Source organism: Idiotropiscis lumnitzeri, chromosome 1 (assembly GCF_059441095.1).
Source record: "Idiotropiscis lumnitzeri isolate Australia: NSW breed Sydney's pygmy pipehorse chromosome 1, RoL_Ilum_1.0, whole genome shotgun sequence".
In the NCBI taxonomy this organism is placed as follows: Eukaryota; Metazoa; Chordata; class Actinopteri; order Syngnathiformes; family Syngnathidae; genus Idiotropiscis; species Idiotropiscis lumnitzeri.
The window spans coordinates 45,481,586-45,502,137 of NC_142391.1; the positions used below are offsets into that span (position 1 = coordinate 45,481,586).

Sequence of the window (20,552 nt, forward strand, 5' to 3'; positions counted from 1 at the left end):
ACTTAGATACGTTTATACTGTGTATATTTGCATGCTTTTTCTGAATGTCTGCTGCTAATGTTATACATTAACGGCTACATTACGCCGCCGACTCTGTGTGATCTATATCTTTGCTGCTGTAACACCTCAAATTTCCCCATTGTGGGACTAATAAAGGACATCTTATCTTATCTTATCTTATCTTATCTTATCTCCTGGAGATCACAAATTATATAAATAAGTTGGGCGTTAATATTGCTATAATATTGACTTATAGCACATTTCTTAGCACGCCTATCGGGAGAAAGCGTCTTACCTCGATCAGATCCAGAGTGAGAGTGGCTGGGTTTCACATGCAACGTGACGTCAGCACGCAATCACCCTTAACAGCATGCACTCCAGATGCACAGATACTAACAATAACAAAATATATATTCAACTACGTCAGAAATGTTTTGGTGGAATTAATAGTATACTCTAGCGCAGGGGTGGGCAAACTTTTTGATTGGCCACAATGGGTTCTAAAATTTGACAGAGGGCCTGGACCAGGAGCAGATGGATAGAGTGTTTTGGTAACCTAATTTAATTATAAATGAAAGTGACCAAAAGCATCACAACAAAATCTATGTCTTTGACACGCCATAGTATTTAGAAAATAAAACATTAACAAGGTTTATTCATTTAATTTTTTTCCAAGTTGGACGGGCCGGATTAAAACATTTAACGGGCCGCATGTGGCCCCCAGGCTTTGCCCATTCCTGCTCTAGCCTGTGACACTATTGCTGCAGGCTTAGCCTGGGACAGCAATGTGGCGTGTGATGTGTGTTGGTGGCTGGAGGAGAGACCCGGAAGAAAAATGTGTGTGGAATGAAAACTGAAAAAGGATAGATGACAATAATTAATGAACCCGTTTGCTAAGCAAATTGACGCCTCATCGTTTGTGTCGTATGCACCACGCTGACTCCAGTCAGTTCGCCCTCACCACGGTTTGGAGCTTAGAAAACTGACACAAGCCTGATCGAGGAAGGTAACACTATATTATTGTATTTTCACGACCACAAGGCACATCTAAAAGTCCCGAATTATGCTGTTCAGTTGATGTTGGGTAATAGTTTTGGTTTTGATGTCAAACAGTGACCATACATAGTATGTTGACTAGTGACTGAATTCGATGGAAACTTGCCCAGCTGTTCATTTCGGATACAGAAGACGAGGACTTTGATGGATTTGTTGACAAGGACTAACTGTGAGTACATTGCTAAATACTTCAATAAGGTACAACCGAACTCAGTTTTGCTCCCGCTGCCTTTTTAAAAACATCCGCTAGCATGCATCCTAGCATGCATGCATGCATGCTATCTTATGTTTTAGCCTCCATGCATGCTAAGCTAATACATGTTTTGACATGCCTGCACCCAATATGGTGCGCCCTATCAATGTCTTAAATACAGAAATAGTAGACGCAACTGAGACTGTGCCCTTTAATACGGTGCGGCCTATGGTCATGAAAATAAGATATGTTTTTCTGTATGTAACGTGCTTTGTTGTGAAATGTGCTATATAAATAAAATTGTATTGTATTGTATGGTGAGAGGCACAGAGCAGGTGTGGGCATACTTATTTCCCCTCGGCTCGGCGACTGTGCACTGAGGTTCACCAGGGTGATGACATGGTCTCCCCCAAAATGTCAGGACCCAACCCCCAGATGAATGCAGAGGGAGGCTACCTTCTCATCCACCGAGGTGAAACCCCAATGTACAGGCCCCAACCAAGGGGGCAATAAGTATACCCACGCCTGCTGTGCGCCTCTCACTGTGGACAACTCCAAAGTGGAAGAGAGTCCAACCCACTCTAGAGTGTAAGTGGAGGCAAGTCCGACTATGTCAAGTCGGAACTTCTCTGCCTCGCACACCAGCTCGGACTATTCCTTGCCAGAGAGGTGACATTCCATGTCCCTTTGGCGAGCTTCTGGAGCTGGGGATCTGACCACCAAATTCTTTTGCCACTACCCAGCTCACAAAGCACCCAATCCCATTGGCCCCCAAGGGGGGACCCATGTTGCCTCTTCGGGCTGTGCCCAGCTGAGACCCCTGGGTGCAAGCCCTACCACCAAACACTTGCCAACGAGCCCCATCTCCAGGCCAGTCTCCAGAGGGGGACCCCGATGACCTGGGTACCGTGCTTTGTCTGGTCCCTTACCTAGGACCTGTTTGCAATGGGTGACGCTACCTGGGGCATAATTACATAGCAGTTAAATGCCTGAAATGGCACCTGTCATGTCCCATGTTATTCCTGTTGCTAATATGTTCTCTCCAACTACAGTCCATCCTGGTGGAGTGGTCACAAAAGGGAAGCAATTCCAATCAGTCCGATCCACCTGGTGCTAATCAGCAGTCAGTAGTATTGAGGTTCAGCCCCGAACAAACAAAACTGCCAGAATAATGCTTTGTATACGGTCCTGCTGCTTGCTGCTTGCCAAATCCTGTGTTTTCTCGAGTTGTGTCAATTTGTCTTCGCGCCAGTTGAATTTAAGGTTGGTTAAATTTAAGTTTTGTTTCTTTTAAGTGCTCTTGGTCACTTGGTTTAGTTTTTGTGAATAGCCTTTTGGATACCTTTGTTCTTGCCCACTTTCTTCCGTAGCCCTGTCCAACTATTCCTTGTTAGTGCATACTTGTTTTTACTCTTGCGTTTTGTGTTGTTGTTGTTCAAATCAATGGTTTGGATAAAGCCTGAGTCACTGCTCTCAAACACTTGCATCTGCGTGGTGATCCCTTCTCTGGCCGTAACAGAATACTCCAGCCAGATGGATCACGCAGAGGCAGAGCGGTGGCGCCATGCTTTGGCTAGTCAGGGGGCACTGGTGGGTCAACATAACCACAACCTAAAAAAAATAATGGAAGCTATATCATTGTTGTCTTCCCGAGTGGCGGCACCAGGGTCATGTCTCGATCAAGATTCTGAAACTCGACAAAGTAACATTGATAATGCTACTTCCGTGGTTAGTGAACTCCCGGGTTCGACTCGGGCCGGCTCGTGAGAACCCAACATTCCTCATTCCTCCCGCTATTCCAGCAAACCTGGTAGTTGTGCTCAATTCCTGCACGAGTGCTCACTTGTATTTGATCAGCAACCTCTGACATATGTTGATGACTCGGCTAAAGTGACGTTTATCATGGGTTTTCTTAATGACAAAGCTGCTGCATGGGCGACGGCAATCAGCAATCAGTACCCAGCGAGTACGCACATCTTTGAAGACATTCCTTACTGGATAAAAAAAGGTTTTTGATCATCCCATTAAAGGCAGGGAAGCGGGCTCCTGGATTTTTCTCAAGATAAACGATCTGTGGTAGAGTACTTCAATCCCTTTTCGTATCCCAGGTGCCGAGAGCGGTTTTGATAATGCCGCACTATGTAGTATTTTCCGACGGGGACTTAATCCACAAATAAAGGATGAATTTGCTGCACGAGACGAGATGGATAATCTAGAGCAGAGGTATTCAATTAAAAGTCACAGAGGTCCACGACTAAAATTTCTTCCAATTAAAAGGTCAACCAAAGTCCAACCTCCCTAAATGTCGAACCTATGTTCACATTTTTATATAGTTTCAATATTTAGTCATTTTAAACAGAGCGCACTTATATACTAAATATTTAGCAATGTTCCCATTAAACACCTTTGCCAGTCAAACAAATATAAGGCGTTTATTTCACATTCAAGAAAATGTGGCTCGAGGAACTTAAGGGTGCCACTTCCAGAAAAAAACAGTAAAATATCTCCTGCAGAAATATATCAAGTGCTAAGCATTGAGTTAACATCTTTTACCTTTTTTTCTTAAATCAAAGAGTTATCAGTCTAAAAAAAACGGAAAGCCTTATTATTCAAGTAAAACAGGTGAACATGTTCAGTACGCAATCAATAAAAATGGCTGTCCTCATGAAAAACTAATTCAAAATTAGCTTTGACACCACCTTTTCTTTTTAATATTTTTTTAACTTCTCTTAATGAGAAAAATGAGTTTGTGACTGCCCTGCCAGTGACTTAAATCTGGGTTGGAACAGAGTCAGGGCCATTGGGATTTGGTAGATTATTTCACACATCTGGGTTTTGTGTTTTCCTTTAAATAATGTTTGTGCAACCGCATTTAAGCACTCCTTCACAACTGCCCCATCACTGGATGTTTTTTTATGTTTCCCCAAAATCCATGATACTTTTAGTGAACATTCGTTTGCATGCTGCTGGGCTGTAAACGAAAATGTAAACATCTGTTATAATGCACTCGAAGTTTGATGTTTTTGCGTGCGCTCACCTCAAACTTCAGCGGATAACTTTGCAAAAAAGGGCGGTGCTTTGTTTCGTAGTGGCGCTTCGCAATGTTGCGACGGTTTTGGAGCATATAATGCACACTGGTTTTGAATCGGCTGCAGCCAGAACGAAACTAAATTTCTCCGCATTTAAAACAACACGCATCGACCTTGATAACTTTTTAGCTAGGCATACTGTCAGCAGCACTCTCTTCCGGTCTGCTGCGCAATTGGCAGTGGATCGTAAACAAAAGATTTGATTGGCTCAAATCAGTGACGCCTTTTCCGTATTAACTAGAATTGCAGCGCCAACGTTTGCGAATGCGCCCTGAAAAAAATTCATCATAGATTGGTCATGGGTCCGGTCCAAACCATCGCGCGGTCCGGATTTGGTGATGCCTGATCTAGAGCAACTCATAGAACCCGCCATCAGACTAGATCAGGGATGCTCACCTACTATAAAAATGCAAATGTATTTATATACAATGTATTTATTTATATATATATATAGATATATATATATGTGTATATATATATGTGTATGTATATATATATGTGTATATATATATGTGTATATATATATATGTATATATATATGTGTATATATATATATGTATATATATATATGTGTATATATATATATGTATATATATATATGTGTATATATATATGTATATATATATATGTATATATATATACATATATATATACATATATATATATGTATATATATGTATATATATGTATATATATATCTGTATATGTGTGTATATATGTATCTATGTATGTATATATAGAGAGAGAGAGAGAGGATTTTTTTGTACGATGTATGTAGATGTACCTTGCAGAAGGGCATGAGCCAATCTCGGTGACGGCTTTCGATTTTGAAGTAAGTTGTCTGAAAAATGACTGCTGTCCTGACAACTGGCTTTTTAATTCCTTCACCTTTCTCTTCCTTAGCTCGCTTTTCGGCGGAAAGTCGGTATCATATTTTCCATGAACAGTCCGAAAATGCCGCTCCACATTTCCCTTCTTTGGTATTGCGATGGTAGACTGGCAGATGAGGCAAACACACTTTGAAAATGTCATCGTGAAAAACAACTCCTCCTCCCATTCCATATTAAAGTGATACGTTTTGTCTTCTTACTTGGTCCAGCCCCCCCACTCATGTTTATACCCCCCTTGAGTTCAAGAGAATAAAACGAGGGCTTGAAATTGGAGGTAACCATCTCGCCAGCTGGTTAGTTGTGCTGAACTTAGCACCGTTGTTTGCGCATGCGTGGTGACCTATGTGTCACAAAAAAAAAATCAGGTGTCATCTGACTGGGTGCCCTGTATCAATCACATGACGGATAATGATAGGCTGACATCTATTTTTTAATGTCATGCGATCTACCCATACTACCTTTGCAATCGACTGCTCAATCGCGATCGTCATAATGAGCCCCCCTGGACTAGATAATCGACTCCGGGAATGACAACAGGAGCGAGATTAGGAATCTCACAAGGTTCCTGACGGATCAGCTCTGCAGGTGGTCTCAACTCCAGAAATGAGTCCTGTTTCAACCGTTCAACAACCTGGAACGACGGTGGAGCCCATCCAAGGGGGTGGGAGACAACTGGCCCCAGCGGAACGCGCAGGACGGATGAGGTCACAACTCTGCCTCTACTGTGGGATGCCGTGGCATCAGGTTGTCAACTGCTCCGCCATACCTACAGGTACCTTGAGGACTGCAGCATCTTCCAGTACCAATCAACAGAGCGCAACGTCAGAGACCTCTCCCAGCAACGATTCTGCGTGAAGGTCTTCGGATCGCTGTAAGTACTCTGAACTGACTCCAATGCTTCTTAGGTCGGACAAGACTTCTGTTAAGAGAATGCAACTGGCTGGTGTCCTTTCGTACAATGGTAAAAGCATGGACATCAACGCTTAGATAGACTCCGGGGCCGATGACTGTTTTGTGGATGGTTTAATGGTGGCATCCTTAAATTGTACGCTGTGTCCGTTAGATCGGCTTGGGGAAGTGCGAGACCTAGCTGGCAAACTGTTAGCTACTCTTACACTCTCTACTGGCACTATGTCCTTAAAATTGTCGGGTAACCATTATGAGGCTAGGCGTTTTCTTGTCATGCCGTCTAGTTCAGCACCACTAGTTTTGGGGTTACCTTGGCTCAAAATGCATAATCCCAGCATTAATTGGTATGTGCCTAAATTTTAGATTTGCAGTACCTTTTGTCATGCTAACTGCTAACATGCTGCGAGTCCTCAATCAGCCTTGTCAAATTCTTCTGTGCATGAGCGAGTCAATTTAGAAAAGATTCCGGTGGAGTATCATGACCTGAAGGCACGATTCTGCAAAGAGCGAGCCCATTCCCTCCCTCCGCATCAGACATATGATTGTTCGATTGAATTAGTTCCTAATGCCCCATTGCCCAATTCTAAATAGTTTCAAGTGTCAAGACCAGAGCAGGAAGCCCTGCGGGAGTACATCTCATCCTCCCTTGCTGCAGGTCTCATTTGTCCGTCTGAATCGCCGGTTGTGGCGGGGTTCTTCTTTATTGATAAGAAGCACAAGACTCGACATCCATGTGTGGATTATCAAGGTCCGAATGAAATTACTATCAAAAATAAGTATCTTCTACCCCTGTTAGATTCAGCATTGATGCCATTCCACACTGCCACAGTCTTCCTAAACTGGATTTGCGCAACGCATACCATTTGATTCATATTAAAGAGGGTGACGAGTGTAAGACGGCCTTCAATACCCCGATTGGACACTTTGAATATCTTGTCATGCCATTCGGGTTAACCAACGCGCCTGCGGTGTTTCAGAACCAGATTAATGACGTCCTGCATGTCATGATTTTACTCATTCATTGCCATTGATGAATATAGAAGTCAGAAAGTTACATTCTTTTCACCTGGGCTGGTCGTGAATGAGTTAACCAGTTCTGTTTTGTGTATCTTGACAATGTTTTGGTTTTCTCCCGAAACATGGAAGAGTACCGCCAACATGGTAAGCTTGTACTTCAGTGATTGCTGACCGACTATTTGTTAAGGCAGAGACGTGCGAGTTTCATGCTAAGTTGGTACAATATCTGGGGTTTATAGTGGAGGAGGGTCAACTGCGTGTCGATCCAGCCAAGGTCCAGGCTGCGGTTGAATGGCGCACTCCGAATTCAAGGAAGCAGTTGCAGAGGTTCTTAGCCTTCGCTAACTTCAATAGAAGGTTCATCCGCGTTTTTAGCAGTAAAGCAGAACCCCTGACTAGACTGACGTCGGTCAATAGACCTTTTGAGTGGACGCATGGCGCACAGAGTGCGTGAGCTCACTTACGCACATGTTTACCTCTGCCCCAGTTCTCACGCATCCGAACCCTGACTTTCCATTTGTTGTAGAAGGGGATGCCTCGGATTCAGGGGTGGGGGCCGTCCTGTCCCAGCGTTCTCCCGTTGACCAGAGGCTTCACCCCTGTGTTTTCTTTTCGCGTCGCCTCAGCACCGCCGAAAGACACTATGAGGTTGGTAACCGCAAACTCCTAGCCATCGTCCTGGCGCTTCAGAAGTGGAGGCAATGGCTGGAGGGGGCAGCTAGACCGTTCCAGATCTTCACGGACCATAAGAACCTGGCATATATAAGAGCAGCCCACAGACTCAACTCCTGTTAGGCTCGGTGGACCCTGTTCTTGAGCCGGTTTGACTTCATAATCACTTACCGTCCAGGCTCTCGGAACGTCAAGCCCGATGCCCTGTCCCGTCTCTACAGCTCTTCGGGTGTGGAGTCCGTTCCAGAGGCGATCGTTCCTGGAGTCCGTGTGGTGGGGGCTCTGCGCTTGGAAGTGGAGACGAGGGTGGCTGACTCGTTGAAGACAGTTCAGATGCCTATGGAATGCCCCAAGGTCAAGTTGTTTGTGCCGAAGAGATTGAGGACTGAGGTGTTGCGGTGGGGTCACGAATCAAAGGTGGCATGTAATCCTGGGATCGGTCGCACGCGCTTACTCATCTTGCAGAGATTCTGGTGGCCTGGTATCACTGCGGACATCCGTGAGTTTGTTGCTGCTTGCTTGCGCCAGGAACAAGTCCTCTCATCAGGCAACGGCGGGTCCTTCTTCGGCCCTTACACATTCCATCATGTCCTTGGTCTCATGTTTCTCTGGACTTTGTCACTGGTCTTCCGGCTTCACAAGGTAACTCCGTCATCCTCTGTGTGTTGGACTGTTTCTCGAAGATGGCCCATTTCATTCTCCTGCCCAAGTTGCCGTTATCGCTGGAAACGGCCAATCTACTTGTGAAGAATGTGTTTTGCATCCATGGCATTCCTTTTGATCTGGTCTCTGACAGGGGGGCGCAGTTCTCGTCGAAGGTTTGAAAGGCTTTCTGCAGGGCCTTCGGGCCTCATTGAGCCTGACCTCGGGCTATTGTACTATCCTCAAACCAATGGCTTGACCGAACTGGCTAACCAAGACCTTGAGGCCGCACTTCGTTGAGTGTGTCAGCAGCATTCGTCGTCCTGGTCGCTCCACCTCCCTTGGGTGGAATACGCCCATAACACCTTGATTTGCTCACTATACTGGACTATCTCCATTCAAGTCTGCTTACGGATATTAACCTCTAGTTTTTCCTTCTCAAGAATCCACGGTCTCCATGCCCTCTGTCCATCTTCACCTCTACACTAGGGCTGCGCTTTCCCCTACTGCCGACCGCAATCGTCGTTTGGTGGATCGTCATAGGCGTCCAGCTTCATCTTACCAGCCTGGCCAGGAGGTGTGGCTCTCCACTAAGGCTCTTCGGCTAGACGGTGTGTGAAGGAGGATGGGCCCTTGCTTCATTGGTCCGTTTGCTGTTGACTCTATTATCAGCCCTGTTGCTTTGAGACTCAGGCTCCCGCCTGCTTTGAAGGTAAATCCTGTGTTCCATGTTTCTCTGCTAAAGCCAGTCTCTGCTAGCTCGTTCAACCCTCCAGTAGTGCCTTCTCCTCCTCCGCGCATGGTCAATGGCGGGCCTGTCTACACGATTCGGTCGGTTCTGGACTCCAGGCGGAGGGGCAGGGGTGTCCAGTATTTGGTCGACTGTTAGGGCTATGGGCCGGAAGAGTGTCAGTGGGTCCCCCGCTCCTGGATCCTGGATCCGTCAATTCTCCGAGTGTTCATTGAGTTATACTGTCATGTCCAGTGTTGTTTCTGTTGCTAATATGTTCTCTCCACCCACAGTCCACCCTGGTGTGGAGTGGTGGGCGGAGTCACAAAAGCGAAGCAATTCCAATCAGTCCGATCCAGCTGGTGCTAATCAGCAGTCTGTAGTATTTAGGTTCAGCCCAAAACAAGCGAAACTGCCTGAGTATTGCTCTGCATACGGTCCTGCTACTTACTGCTTGCCAAATCCTACGTTTTCTCGAGTTGTGTCAGTTTGTCTTCATGCCAGTAGAATTTAAGGTTGGTTAAATTAAGTTCTACTGTATTTTTTGTGTTTCTGTTTTAATCCCAGTTAGCATACCAAGAGTACTTAATCCGTTTGTTTCTTTTAAGTGCTCTTGGATACTTTGTTTAGTTTTTGTAAATAGCCTTTTGGATCCCTTTGTTCTCGCCCACTTTGTTCCGTGGCCCTATCCACTATTCCTTGTTTGTGCATACTTGTTTTTACTCTTGCGACTATGTTTCGTGTTGTTGTAGTTCAAATCAATGGTTTGAATAAAGCCTGTGTCACTGCTCTAAAAACTTCCATCTGCGTTGTGATCCCTTCTCTGGCCGTAAGGCCATCCATAACAGCACCATTTTACCAATCTTTCGATGAGTGCTGCCACTTTGTATTTAATGATGTTGAATTTGAAATGTGGTGCAGTGAAATTCTGATAAAGGTGGTCTTTTAAAAGATACAGTGGCCCACCCCCTATTCATGGGGTATGGAGACCAGACTGTTCTGAAAATACTGAAGGTTTTTTTTAAGCCCACAAAATTCTTGAATAAGTGGGGATATAGGTGTAAAAAAATTTTCATATATAATTAGTAGTATACGATGTTCCACTGTATACAGTATGTACATGCACATACAGATTGCTACGCATGTTGTTGAGAATTGCGATAACAGGACTAAAATAGCTCAACATGTTCTGTTCTCATCTTGATTGAGTGTCGCATTCTGTTGGAAATTGAATAATAGAGGTGTGTATTTTCTACATTATTTTATGCGCAGTATCGGTTATCACTGACATGGATCAGAATCATCACTTCTCTAAAAGCATCTCTTATTATTATTATTATTTTTATTATATTCTAGATAACTGAAATGGTTGAGAACTGAGTTGATCAGTTGAGACTGTAATACTTAAAGGAGGAGATTGCAGTTTAAAAGCAAATTTAATTTGTCAAATATGTTAAAACCATTTTAATGGTCTAACAGTATAATGTTACATAAATGATCTAAAAGTCATCCTTCTCTGGCCTCTAGTTTTAATTTGATTATTACTTTACAATACACACCGAGAATTGACAAGTATGGAGATACTGGAGAGACAGATGACATTATCGAGCAGTGTTGTCTAGGATTTGCAGTGTGTGCACACGCGGGCACATGCCACAACCTCGGTTGGGAGCCAGCAGCCTCAGTTTCCTTGACCAGATTATTTACCTCCTGTTAGCAACAAAGGTTAAAAAGAAGGAATTGGAGACTAAATAAGGATAACAGCCCAACTCTCCATCATGAAAGAGCAATGTAGCAGCAGTGGCTAAGAATGGCTTGCACACCGTGCACTTTCTTAGAGCGCATGTCTCATCATGTCACCGTGACTTTGGTCAGAGAATCTGGGGCAGCCATAAATTTGACAACTGCAAAAATTAACATATTTGGCATATATTCATGATTATTATTGTATGATGTTGCCCCCATTGACTTTGGATGGATTGTTAGCTTCCAATTCAGGGGATGTGATTATAGAAACACAGACAACAAAAAGATTCTGGATTTGATATGACACAGGATACCTTGAAAAACATCTGTCACTTTCCACAAAGGGTTTATAGGAACATATGTTGAGGCAGGAATCAAAGCATTCGTAACCACTCTGAAATCAAACTAGGAAAAGACAAAATGACATGGGATATTGGTTGAATGCTGCAAGAATTTCCCGTAATTATGAACTTGTATACTGTATTAAAGACTGCGTAGCAGTTACTATATACTAGATTGAACAACAAAATCCCAAAGATTACATGAGATGCCTTTTCAGATTATATGTATACAATTACAGAATAACCCTTTCAATAAAACATTCTCAAAACTTTTGAACAATAACACATGGTTTCCATCCTTATTTTAACATAAATATGAGAAAAATCTGAATTCAATCAAACTCAGTCTCGGTGGCGACCTGGTTAACTTCACACTTTGTGCTGTTGCTTGGCTCTTGTTGGATACTGTGAATGGCCTCTGTCAGGACGTTTCCTGTACATTCAGATCTGGACACTTTAGTGGGCAGCCATTGCAGCAATGTTTCTTGCAGGAAAAGGAGGAGTGCTGCCTCCCCTGGGTGCCCCTTGCGCCCCACCATATGGCCTGGCCCAGCCATTCTAAGATGGGTGACTTGGTCCATGGACCACCTGAGGCAGTAGGACCTTTCATAATCACTGGAGACAAGGGCCACTTGACACCAGCCTGACAGATGGTACTCCAGCACTGCTGCCCCGGACTGCTGTTGCTCCTACTCTGTGTATGTGTGTTCAGATTGGGAAGCACAATAAGGGTGATGATGTGTCAGGGGTAGTTAAACATGATGGTGGCAGGCAGTATTCTTTGGTCTCAAGGGCAACCATAGCCTTAGGCCATGACTGCGGGAAAATGTCATCACATGGGAGGAGAATAGTCAAAACAACAGTAAAGCACAGAGCTGTGTCATCAATGTATTTTTTGTCAAACATTGCCTTGATTTTTTTAATGGGATTTTTACCTTCAAAACATTTTCAGGCCATATTTAATTGTGTCGCACCAGATGATTTCATTAGTCTGAGTTTGATTAATATTGTCTCAAAAATGTAAAAAATTCAATTAAATTAAAGAAATAAGTCGCTGTATATTGAAAGCAAAAATGTCCTATGAATATGACACTCCACAGAAAGTGTTGTTAACAAACCTGCCAAATTTACAGAAATCGCCAAGAATATAAAATGAGTCTTCAAAGCAGTGTGGAATCAAGCGCTGCTCTCACACGCTGTGGGCATGTCTGCAGAATGTGCGGAAAACACGCCCCGCTCAAATGTTAACTGTCAATCAGGTACATATGTACGTCTTTCTTTTGCCGACATAGTTGAGCAAATATATACACTTAAAGCCTTCGGTGTCTGAAATATATCCCGGCGAGTCGTTGCAGGTGATAGATTTTTTTTTTTTTTTTGTGACACCTGGTCGTTACATTTATAGGTTTTAACAATGTAAGAAAGGTGCGATGAAGATGATGATGATGATGATGATGATGATGATGATGAATTTGAATATGGAATTATATAAATTGTCGAGGCAAAAATTAAGAGACAGCACAATATTTTCCTTTGGTTTGTTTTTCTCCTGTACATGTCCATTCCACAAGCAAAAGTGTCTGGCATCTCATATGACATTCCGTTATGATTCTCTCTGATGGTATGGTGTGGCTTTCAGCAAGTCTTAACAAGGTCAGATTTATTTTGAAGAAAGAAGCATGGATTAACCAAATCCACAGAAAAAAAAAACATTCCATCTGTTTCGACAATAATCCCAAACTTTGAAAATGTAAAAGAAAAGTTAGCGTTTTCCTTTTGTTCCAGCAGGACAATGCGCTACGCTACACAGATTGGTCAACCAAAGTGTGACAGGAAGACTACCAAATCTAGAAAAGAAATACAATCCATATTTGTACCCTTATATTATTTACATTTACAATTTACAATCACTGGCAATTTGTGAATAATTTTGCACATTGGTGTACATCTTATGACAAAGGTTACATGTACAGTTAGTTCCCAAATAATTAAAACTTCCAAAATTTTGATTTAAAGTAATTGATAACTTTTTGTAGTAAATTGCAAAAGACTGTAAGATGTCTTAAATGTTATGATTTAACAAGTACTGAACAGGCTCTAAGGGGGGCACGGTGATCAGGGCTGTATGTGCATTTCAAAATGAAAAAAAAGCGACACAAGTTGTTTTTCTTTTTTTTTTTTTTTTAAATACAAATGAACACCATTTCTTTGGAAGGGGAAAATAAAGGTTGGACTGAAATGCATGTAGTGTTTATACACTACGGAACAACGCTACTCTTTTCGGAAAAGATAGAAATGGATACACAGGAGAGAATTAATTAACCTAATGGCGCACAACATTGTTAAAGAGTTGCGTTCTCAAGCCGTTGATCATTTTTCCCTGTTGATAATCACTTTTTTAATCGGAAGGTGATTGGTGATTTTTTTGTTCTCTCACAAAAACGAAAAAAAGTCATCTTTCAATTTTAGGCTTGAATCTAAAATATAAAATTGAACTTGTTCAGGGCACTTCGTATTTGATGTTCAATTCATATTCTTACAAGTTTGCTAACCATAATTATTCCATGTAATTTTGTGAGCGACTAGTCAGTTCAAACCACAACCATAATCGGTAATGTATCAACGGTTCTGCATCCGACATTACTGAATAAAAGACAACGTGTTTGAAACCTTATGTAATCGGCTTCATACATTATTGCTGGCACGGAAGATGTGCTTTCAACGCTTTATTGTCCGTCCCATCGCATTGTTTTTAACTCATTCATGTCCACAGAGAACGTAACATTGACTGGTACTTGCGACAAATCAGTTCAACAACGCGTTATTTGTATTCTTCTGTCAATCATTGTGCAATGATACGCGATGAAGGAACTCGGAATTTGTTTCGGCTACAAGCCTGAAATGTCCTTACTAAATGCTTCTTTTGTACCTAATTTACTTTTGGGGGTTAGATTAAAAACAAATCACAAAATAGTTCGTCACTTTTTAATTGTTCGACGACCAACCAAAAGTGAAAAGCACGAATGATGCACGGATTGCCCTCCTGCTGATTTGTTATTGGTCTCAGTTGGTTACCAACACAAGAGGGCGTGTTTGTTTTTGTCTAATTGCGTGCGCTCGCGCGTGCTTCCTTGTCACAGGCCTGTCACTGCAGAGTCCCCGACGGTCTAGTTTTGATCGCCCACAGCAATCCACACGTCGCGTTGCCGAGAAAATATTGGAGGTTGTACGCTCCGCCGTCAAAGGAATGTCAACAAAAATGTAAAGATGCTGCTAAATAAAATCAGCGTTCACGTTTACAGAATGTATCACACTCTACAATCCGAACCGTATTATCTCGCATCGGTTGATTAATTCTAAAGTAATAAGAAAAAAGGGAAAGAAAGAAGGAAAGAGAGACAGAAATCGGAAACTGCGGTTTCAACACATTCATGGATGAATAACTCCCCGGTATCACTTTTCCCAAGATGTTGCATATAAACTTCAACCCATTTGGCGTACAATTGTAAAAAACGAGATAAGAAAATCTAACACACGGATGATTTAGAGTAGACCACTAAGTGTGCCACTGCGGTGGGGGTGCTTGGCGGTGTGTGCAGAGCTGCCCAGACTTTGCAGAGCCAATCAGCTGGGCATGGCGATGACGTGCTTCTGTCCTACGTCAGTCCCACCAGCACCAGACTTTCACACACACCAGGGAGAAACACACACGAACACACACGCACTCCCTCTCCCAGCCGGACGGCGTAGCCCCCCTGGCCCGGCAGCAGAACACACATCAAGGAGTCCAGGCGTTGCAACTCTGACCGTGGACGGAACGTCGCCTTACTTAGTCAACATGGGAGACATGGGGGATCCACCGAAAAGTAAGTTCGACGCCTACTTGCTTGAACAATTTTTTTTTTATTTTAGTCAACTTGTTGGACACCGAATTTCTATTTTATTTAATTATTTTAAATACAAATTATTTTGTATTTATTTTCAAGTCGAACCACTGCTAACGATACGATTATACATTCATCATAATGATCATTTTCCTAACAACTGTTTTCTAGAAAAACGACTGATGTCTCTGTGTGTGGGCTGCGGAAACCAGATCCACGACCAGTACATCTTGCGGGTCTCCCCAGATCTGGAGTGGCACGCAGCCTGTCTCAAATGCGCCGAGTGCAGTCAGTACTTGGACGAGTCGTGCACGTGCTTCGTCAGGGACGGAAAGACATATTGTAAACGGGACTACATCAGGTAGGACGACAACGGCTGCATGGTCGAACGCTTTCCCTTAATTTGGGCCTTGTCTTGAAGTCCAGTGTCAGTGAAACATTTTAAAGGAACACAAAATGTTCCAATATTACCATAAATTAAAACTGTTTCAAATATAATTTTCAGACCTATATTGGCACTCAATTTTTAAACATGTTGCACTGCAACAGGATTTTTGCACTGCGTGGGTTCTTACTGTAATAATAACTACAGTAGGATATTCAAACACTTCCTTAAAATTTACAATCCCCCAAAGTGATTTAGTCCTAGTTGCCGTATAATATTCGCCCTATAAATTATTTACCACAATTACATTTGAAAAATCATCAACAAAGTCATGCATGAAAAATAATGAACAGTATTTCAACGGTACGCAAATATTACAAATGTATCCTTGTTGTTATTATTTGTCGATTCTGACTGTTTTATATGTTTGGTGTGTCTCGCAGGTTATACGGAATTAAATGCGCTAAATGCAACATCGGTTTCGGCAAGAACGACTTTGTAATGAGAGCCCGATCCAAAGTCTACCACATCGAATGTTTCCGCTGTGTGGCCTGCAGCAGACAGCTCATCCCCGGGGACGAGTTCGCTCTGCGTGAAGACGGCCTCTTCTGCCGGGCCGACCACGACGTGTTGGAGCGGGCCACTCTGGGACATGGAGACCCGCTCAGTCCGCTGCACCCCACCAGACCGCTGCAAATGGCAGGTAAAGTCCAGTCTGTGCATGCGGTGGGGGCAGCCCGACAATGAGCTTTCAAATTGGTCACTTCACTGTCGGTCTGCTTTTGAATCGGTTTTCTTTTCTTTTATGCGATGCATCTAAGACAACTCTGTTGTTGAATGGTGACAATAGAACAACTTTAACTGGTCATTTAGACTGACTTGTATACTGACAATGACAGTGTGTCGTGAATATCCATTCATTACAGATTTTCATTACAGATTTGATTCGGTTCATATGGTTTTGTGGTGACCCAAAAAGCAAGCGCAGTTCGGGGGTTCTTCGTGTACAAATGTGCGTGTACCTGCAAATGTGAGTGCGAGTGTCAGCGTTTGTGTGCGTGCGCGCGCGAGTGTGACTTGCGTTTTACATTTTTGGTTCTGAATAGTCGAGCAGCCCAGACCAGTGTACCTCGCCTATCACCGAAGTCAGCTGGGAAAGGCAAAAGCGCACCCGCCGCCCGAATCAGATTAAGCGATTATGTATCAAATTGATGGTTTTGAACAGTGGATATTATTGTGTCAAAAAACGGAAATTAAAGTTCAGCAAGTAAAAAAATCCGAAAAAAATAAAATAACAAGAGAATTAATCTTTCTCGCGAGACAGCGTTTTGCCTGACTAAACCAACCAAAACAAGCAAGTATTCAACCTCTTGTACGTGAATCATTTTTACGATTCTGGTGAAAGTGGCCAGTGCGTATTAAGATGAAATTTCGTGCATTTATTCAAGGGGAAAAGTCTTCGTTTGCTTGGATTCGTGGCGATTTAAACTGATGTTTCCTTTTTTGGGGTTTCTTAACCCGTCCATTCTCACAGCAGAACCCATCTCCGCCCGACAATCTGCACTTCGGCCCCATATCCACAAACAACCAGAGAAGACTACTCGGGTGCGGACAGTACTAAACGAGAAGCAGCTACACACTTTGCGAACTTGCTACAATGCCAACCCGAGGCCCGACGCTCTGATGAAGGAGCAGCTGGTGGAGATGACCGGCCTTAGTCCGCGCGTTATCCGAGTGTGGTTCCAGAACAAGCGGTGCAAAGACAAAAAGAGGAGTATCCTGATGAAGCAGCTACAACAACAGCAGCCGAATGACAAATCGGTAATGACGGTTTCATTTAACTCTGGTCACTCATCCTTAAACAACACAGACTATATTTTCTATTCTTTATTTAAATTAATCGACTGTCACTCGTAACACACGCGTTATTGACACATTTAAAACGTTTTTATTCTGCGTTTAAACCCCTGTATGTGGCAGCGGGCACATTTGAACACACGAATAAGAATGTAACAAAAACGAAAACTTATTTCGGGGATTACAAGCTACCGCGGCGGGTTGTTATACTCCCAGCGTCTCAATGTTTCGTATTAATTTGTTTGTGTGTTTATTGATTGTATTGACTGAGGGGTAATTAATTCCCGGTGACACTCCTCACCCCCCAACAGCAGTGCAAACCGCGCGCCCTCACACGCACACGTACAAATATAACCCCACCCAATAACCCGCATGCAGTCATCATGTGCAATCACCAACAGTGAATATCCTGTGAGCTGAGCATCCCTCTTGCAGAACATCCAGGGAATGACAGGCACCCCGATGGTGGCGGCCAGTCCGGAGCGACACGACGGCGGCATCCAAGCCAACCCTGTGGAGGTGCACAGCTACCAGCCGCCCTGGAAGGTCCTCAGCGACTTTGCACTTCAGAGCGACATCGACCAGCCCGCTTTTCAGCAACTGGTGCGTGATTTTGATCTTTTAATCATATCCCCACAACAAACCAAATTTGTTTGAATTTACAGCCAGACTCCTTTCTGGCTATTCGCGATTGTTTGTGTTTGTTTGCAGGCGTATTTACAATTTACTTGCTTCCAAAGTAAATTTCGTAGAGTACATTTTACTCCAAAATACTATGTTTTTCCAGTAAACAGAATAAATATGACAGTAAAATTTACTGTTTAGTAAGACAACGAACCTTTTGGTCTCTGATATGTTGTGTAAATAATCACGTCCAATGTTTGAGTCAGCAACACCTTTGTGGTTGTCTTTCCGTGGCTCAAGCGAGATAAAAAACAAAACAATTGCAAATTATTCCATATTGAGGCAGCATTATTTGATTTTTCTGAATTTGAAAAACATCGTAATTTTAACACAATTCGTGATTAAATAAAGGTTTGTCAAAGATATTTATAACTTGCTTTAAAATGCAATCGCAGATACGAATGCATGAGCTATATGGAATTTGTTTCATGGTTATCATACTTTATTTGTGTCGATAATAATAATAATAATAATAATATTATTATTATCAGTAGTAGTATTGTTATTAGTATTATTATTAAGAATAATGATTTAAATATTATTATTGATATTGTAGCGGTTTTATTTTATTATGTACGGTGATAACTTTCCCAATTTTTACATTAAGTAAGGACGTTGGCCGACACGGCATTTAGTGGGTGCGGAGAAATTGCTCGTAAAATGAGCACGCACCGCTTTTTAAAATAGTAGTGTTATTATATTGTTGTTTTCGTTGCCATCCTATACAATTTGGATGGCACAAGGATGACACGTCCACCCCGTCGGATTCTCACATGCTGCTGCTTGGTTTCCACAGGTTAGTTTTTCGGAGGGTGGCCCGGGTTCGAACTCAACTGGCAGCGAGGTCGCGTCTATGTCATCTCAGCTACCAGACACACCGAACAGCATGGTATCAAGTCCCATTGAAGCCTGATCGAGTCCGAGGCTGTCTGGGCAGACGGAACCTGCCCATGTTCTCTCATCCCTCCAGACTGCATCAAACAACCAATCCGGTTGCATTTTTTACACTGTGAAGACAATCATGGGATTTTACCATCGACACCCAATTCTTCTATCCACGCGGAGGAGAGAAACTTGCAACATTCAAGCTGACGCTGCTTGTCCATTTTTATTTATTTATTTATTTAGTTATATTTTATTGGGGGTGGTAAACGGGAAGCCACAAAACGGGCTCCGTAAAGACTTTGGACCTCTAATTGGGAGTCAAACTAAATCCCCATTTGCGAGATGATGTGCGCTACATCGAAGTGAATGTTTTTCTTTTTAATTCCATAAATCGCCATACTATACAAGAGCCCCCAACCCCGAGGAGAATAGCCCCGGTTTTCTTGGTATTCTTTCTTCTATGATTTTAATTCATGACCCAAGTGCTAAAGCATTTGCAACAAGGTTTACCTCTATTTCGTGGGACATTGTGTGAGTTCGGGTCGCCCGAGAATCTTGTTTTATTTTCCAAAGATATGTCACGTCATAAATTCAACATGCGTTTGGCATTTTTTTTCAATGGAAAATAATATTTATTATTTATTGCCAACAAAATTGCCGCCTTGTGTCTAGCTTTCTTAACTGACGTCATGCACAGGAGGTTTGTTTTGTTTTTCTCACACGCAGATTGTGGCATTATTATTCTAATTATTCTCAATGATTTGCAGCTTGCACCATTTTTGCAATTTCTCCCCCGCCCCCTAATTTCGAACAAAGAAATAAGTGGCCGTCCGATCGCTGTTTTATGAAATTTGGCTTCAGAATTTCAACTGACTTAGAAATAAGCATTTCCAAAATTTACATCCACAATTACAATTGCGTATTTACATCTATTTAAATACAGGCTACATGTTTTATTTATTTCAGCTATACTTGTCATACCATATGTGGAGTTTTGATGGAATCCACTTACTGTAATTGAATGGTGTAAAGCAAATGCCATCACATTTTTGGGCTGATGTTTTACCAGGAGTATTATGTATAAAATTTAATAATTGAAAACAACAACTACAAAAAAAATCGTTTACCTCTTTTTGGCTTCAAATAAACGAATGAATCCAGACACTGAACTCTTTGTTTCTAACTAAAGGTCTGTTTTCCAACATGACCCATTATCCACTTAATTATGTAGATTCTGTTCTGTTCGTGCACTCTAATTCCTTTTTTTCCAAAGAATTCACAGGGGGAATGTCTCGGGATTTTTAAAAACTGAAGTTTCAATATTAATTGCGTTGAAATTAAGCAAATATAATAATGGCGATAAGCATTGTCCAGTAAATGACCACCTTTTAAGTTTTGTCATGATTTTTAAAATAATTGTTTGTTCACAAACTCAAATGTATTAAGTAAAAACGGACACTTATGCTATTTACCCGGCTGAATAATTTGGATTGTCTTAATTCGAAAATTTTTATCGGATGCATATGATCAAAATGTGATAAACATATTTGTGAGTTTGCCACATTTTAATCA

At 42.3% G+C, this 20,552-nt stretch overlaps 1 protein-coding gene across 2 annotated transcripts; it reads left to right on the forward strand.

The window, feature by feature from the left end:
• Positions 1-14,956: 14,956 nt before the first annotated feature.
• isl1a (ISL LIM homeobox 1a) lies at positions 14,957-20,142 on the forward strand. Of its 2 annotated transcripts, none has more exons than XM_088303074.1 (6): positions 14,957-15,151; positions 15,341-15,530; positions 15,998-16,257; positions 17,089-17,375; positions 17,847-18,014; positions 18,892-20,142. In XM_088303074.1, the coding sequence occupies exons 1-6, from the start codon at positions 15,124-15,126 to the stop codon at positions 19,006-19,008; spliced, it is 1,050 nt and encodes a 349-aa protein (XP_088159200.1). In that variant the 5' UTR covers positions 14,957-15,123; the 3' UTR covers positions 19,009-20,142. The 2 variants fall into 2 exon arrangements, with proteins under 2 accessions (XP_088159200.1, XP_088159208.1); XM_088303082.1 differs by having other exon boundaries at positions 14,965-15,151; positions 17,092-17,375.
• Positions 20,143-20,552: the final 410 nt, after the last annotated feature.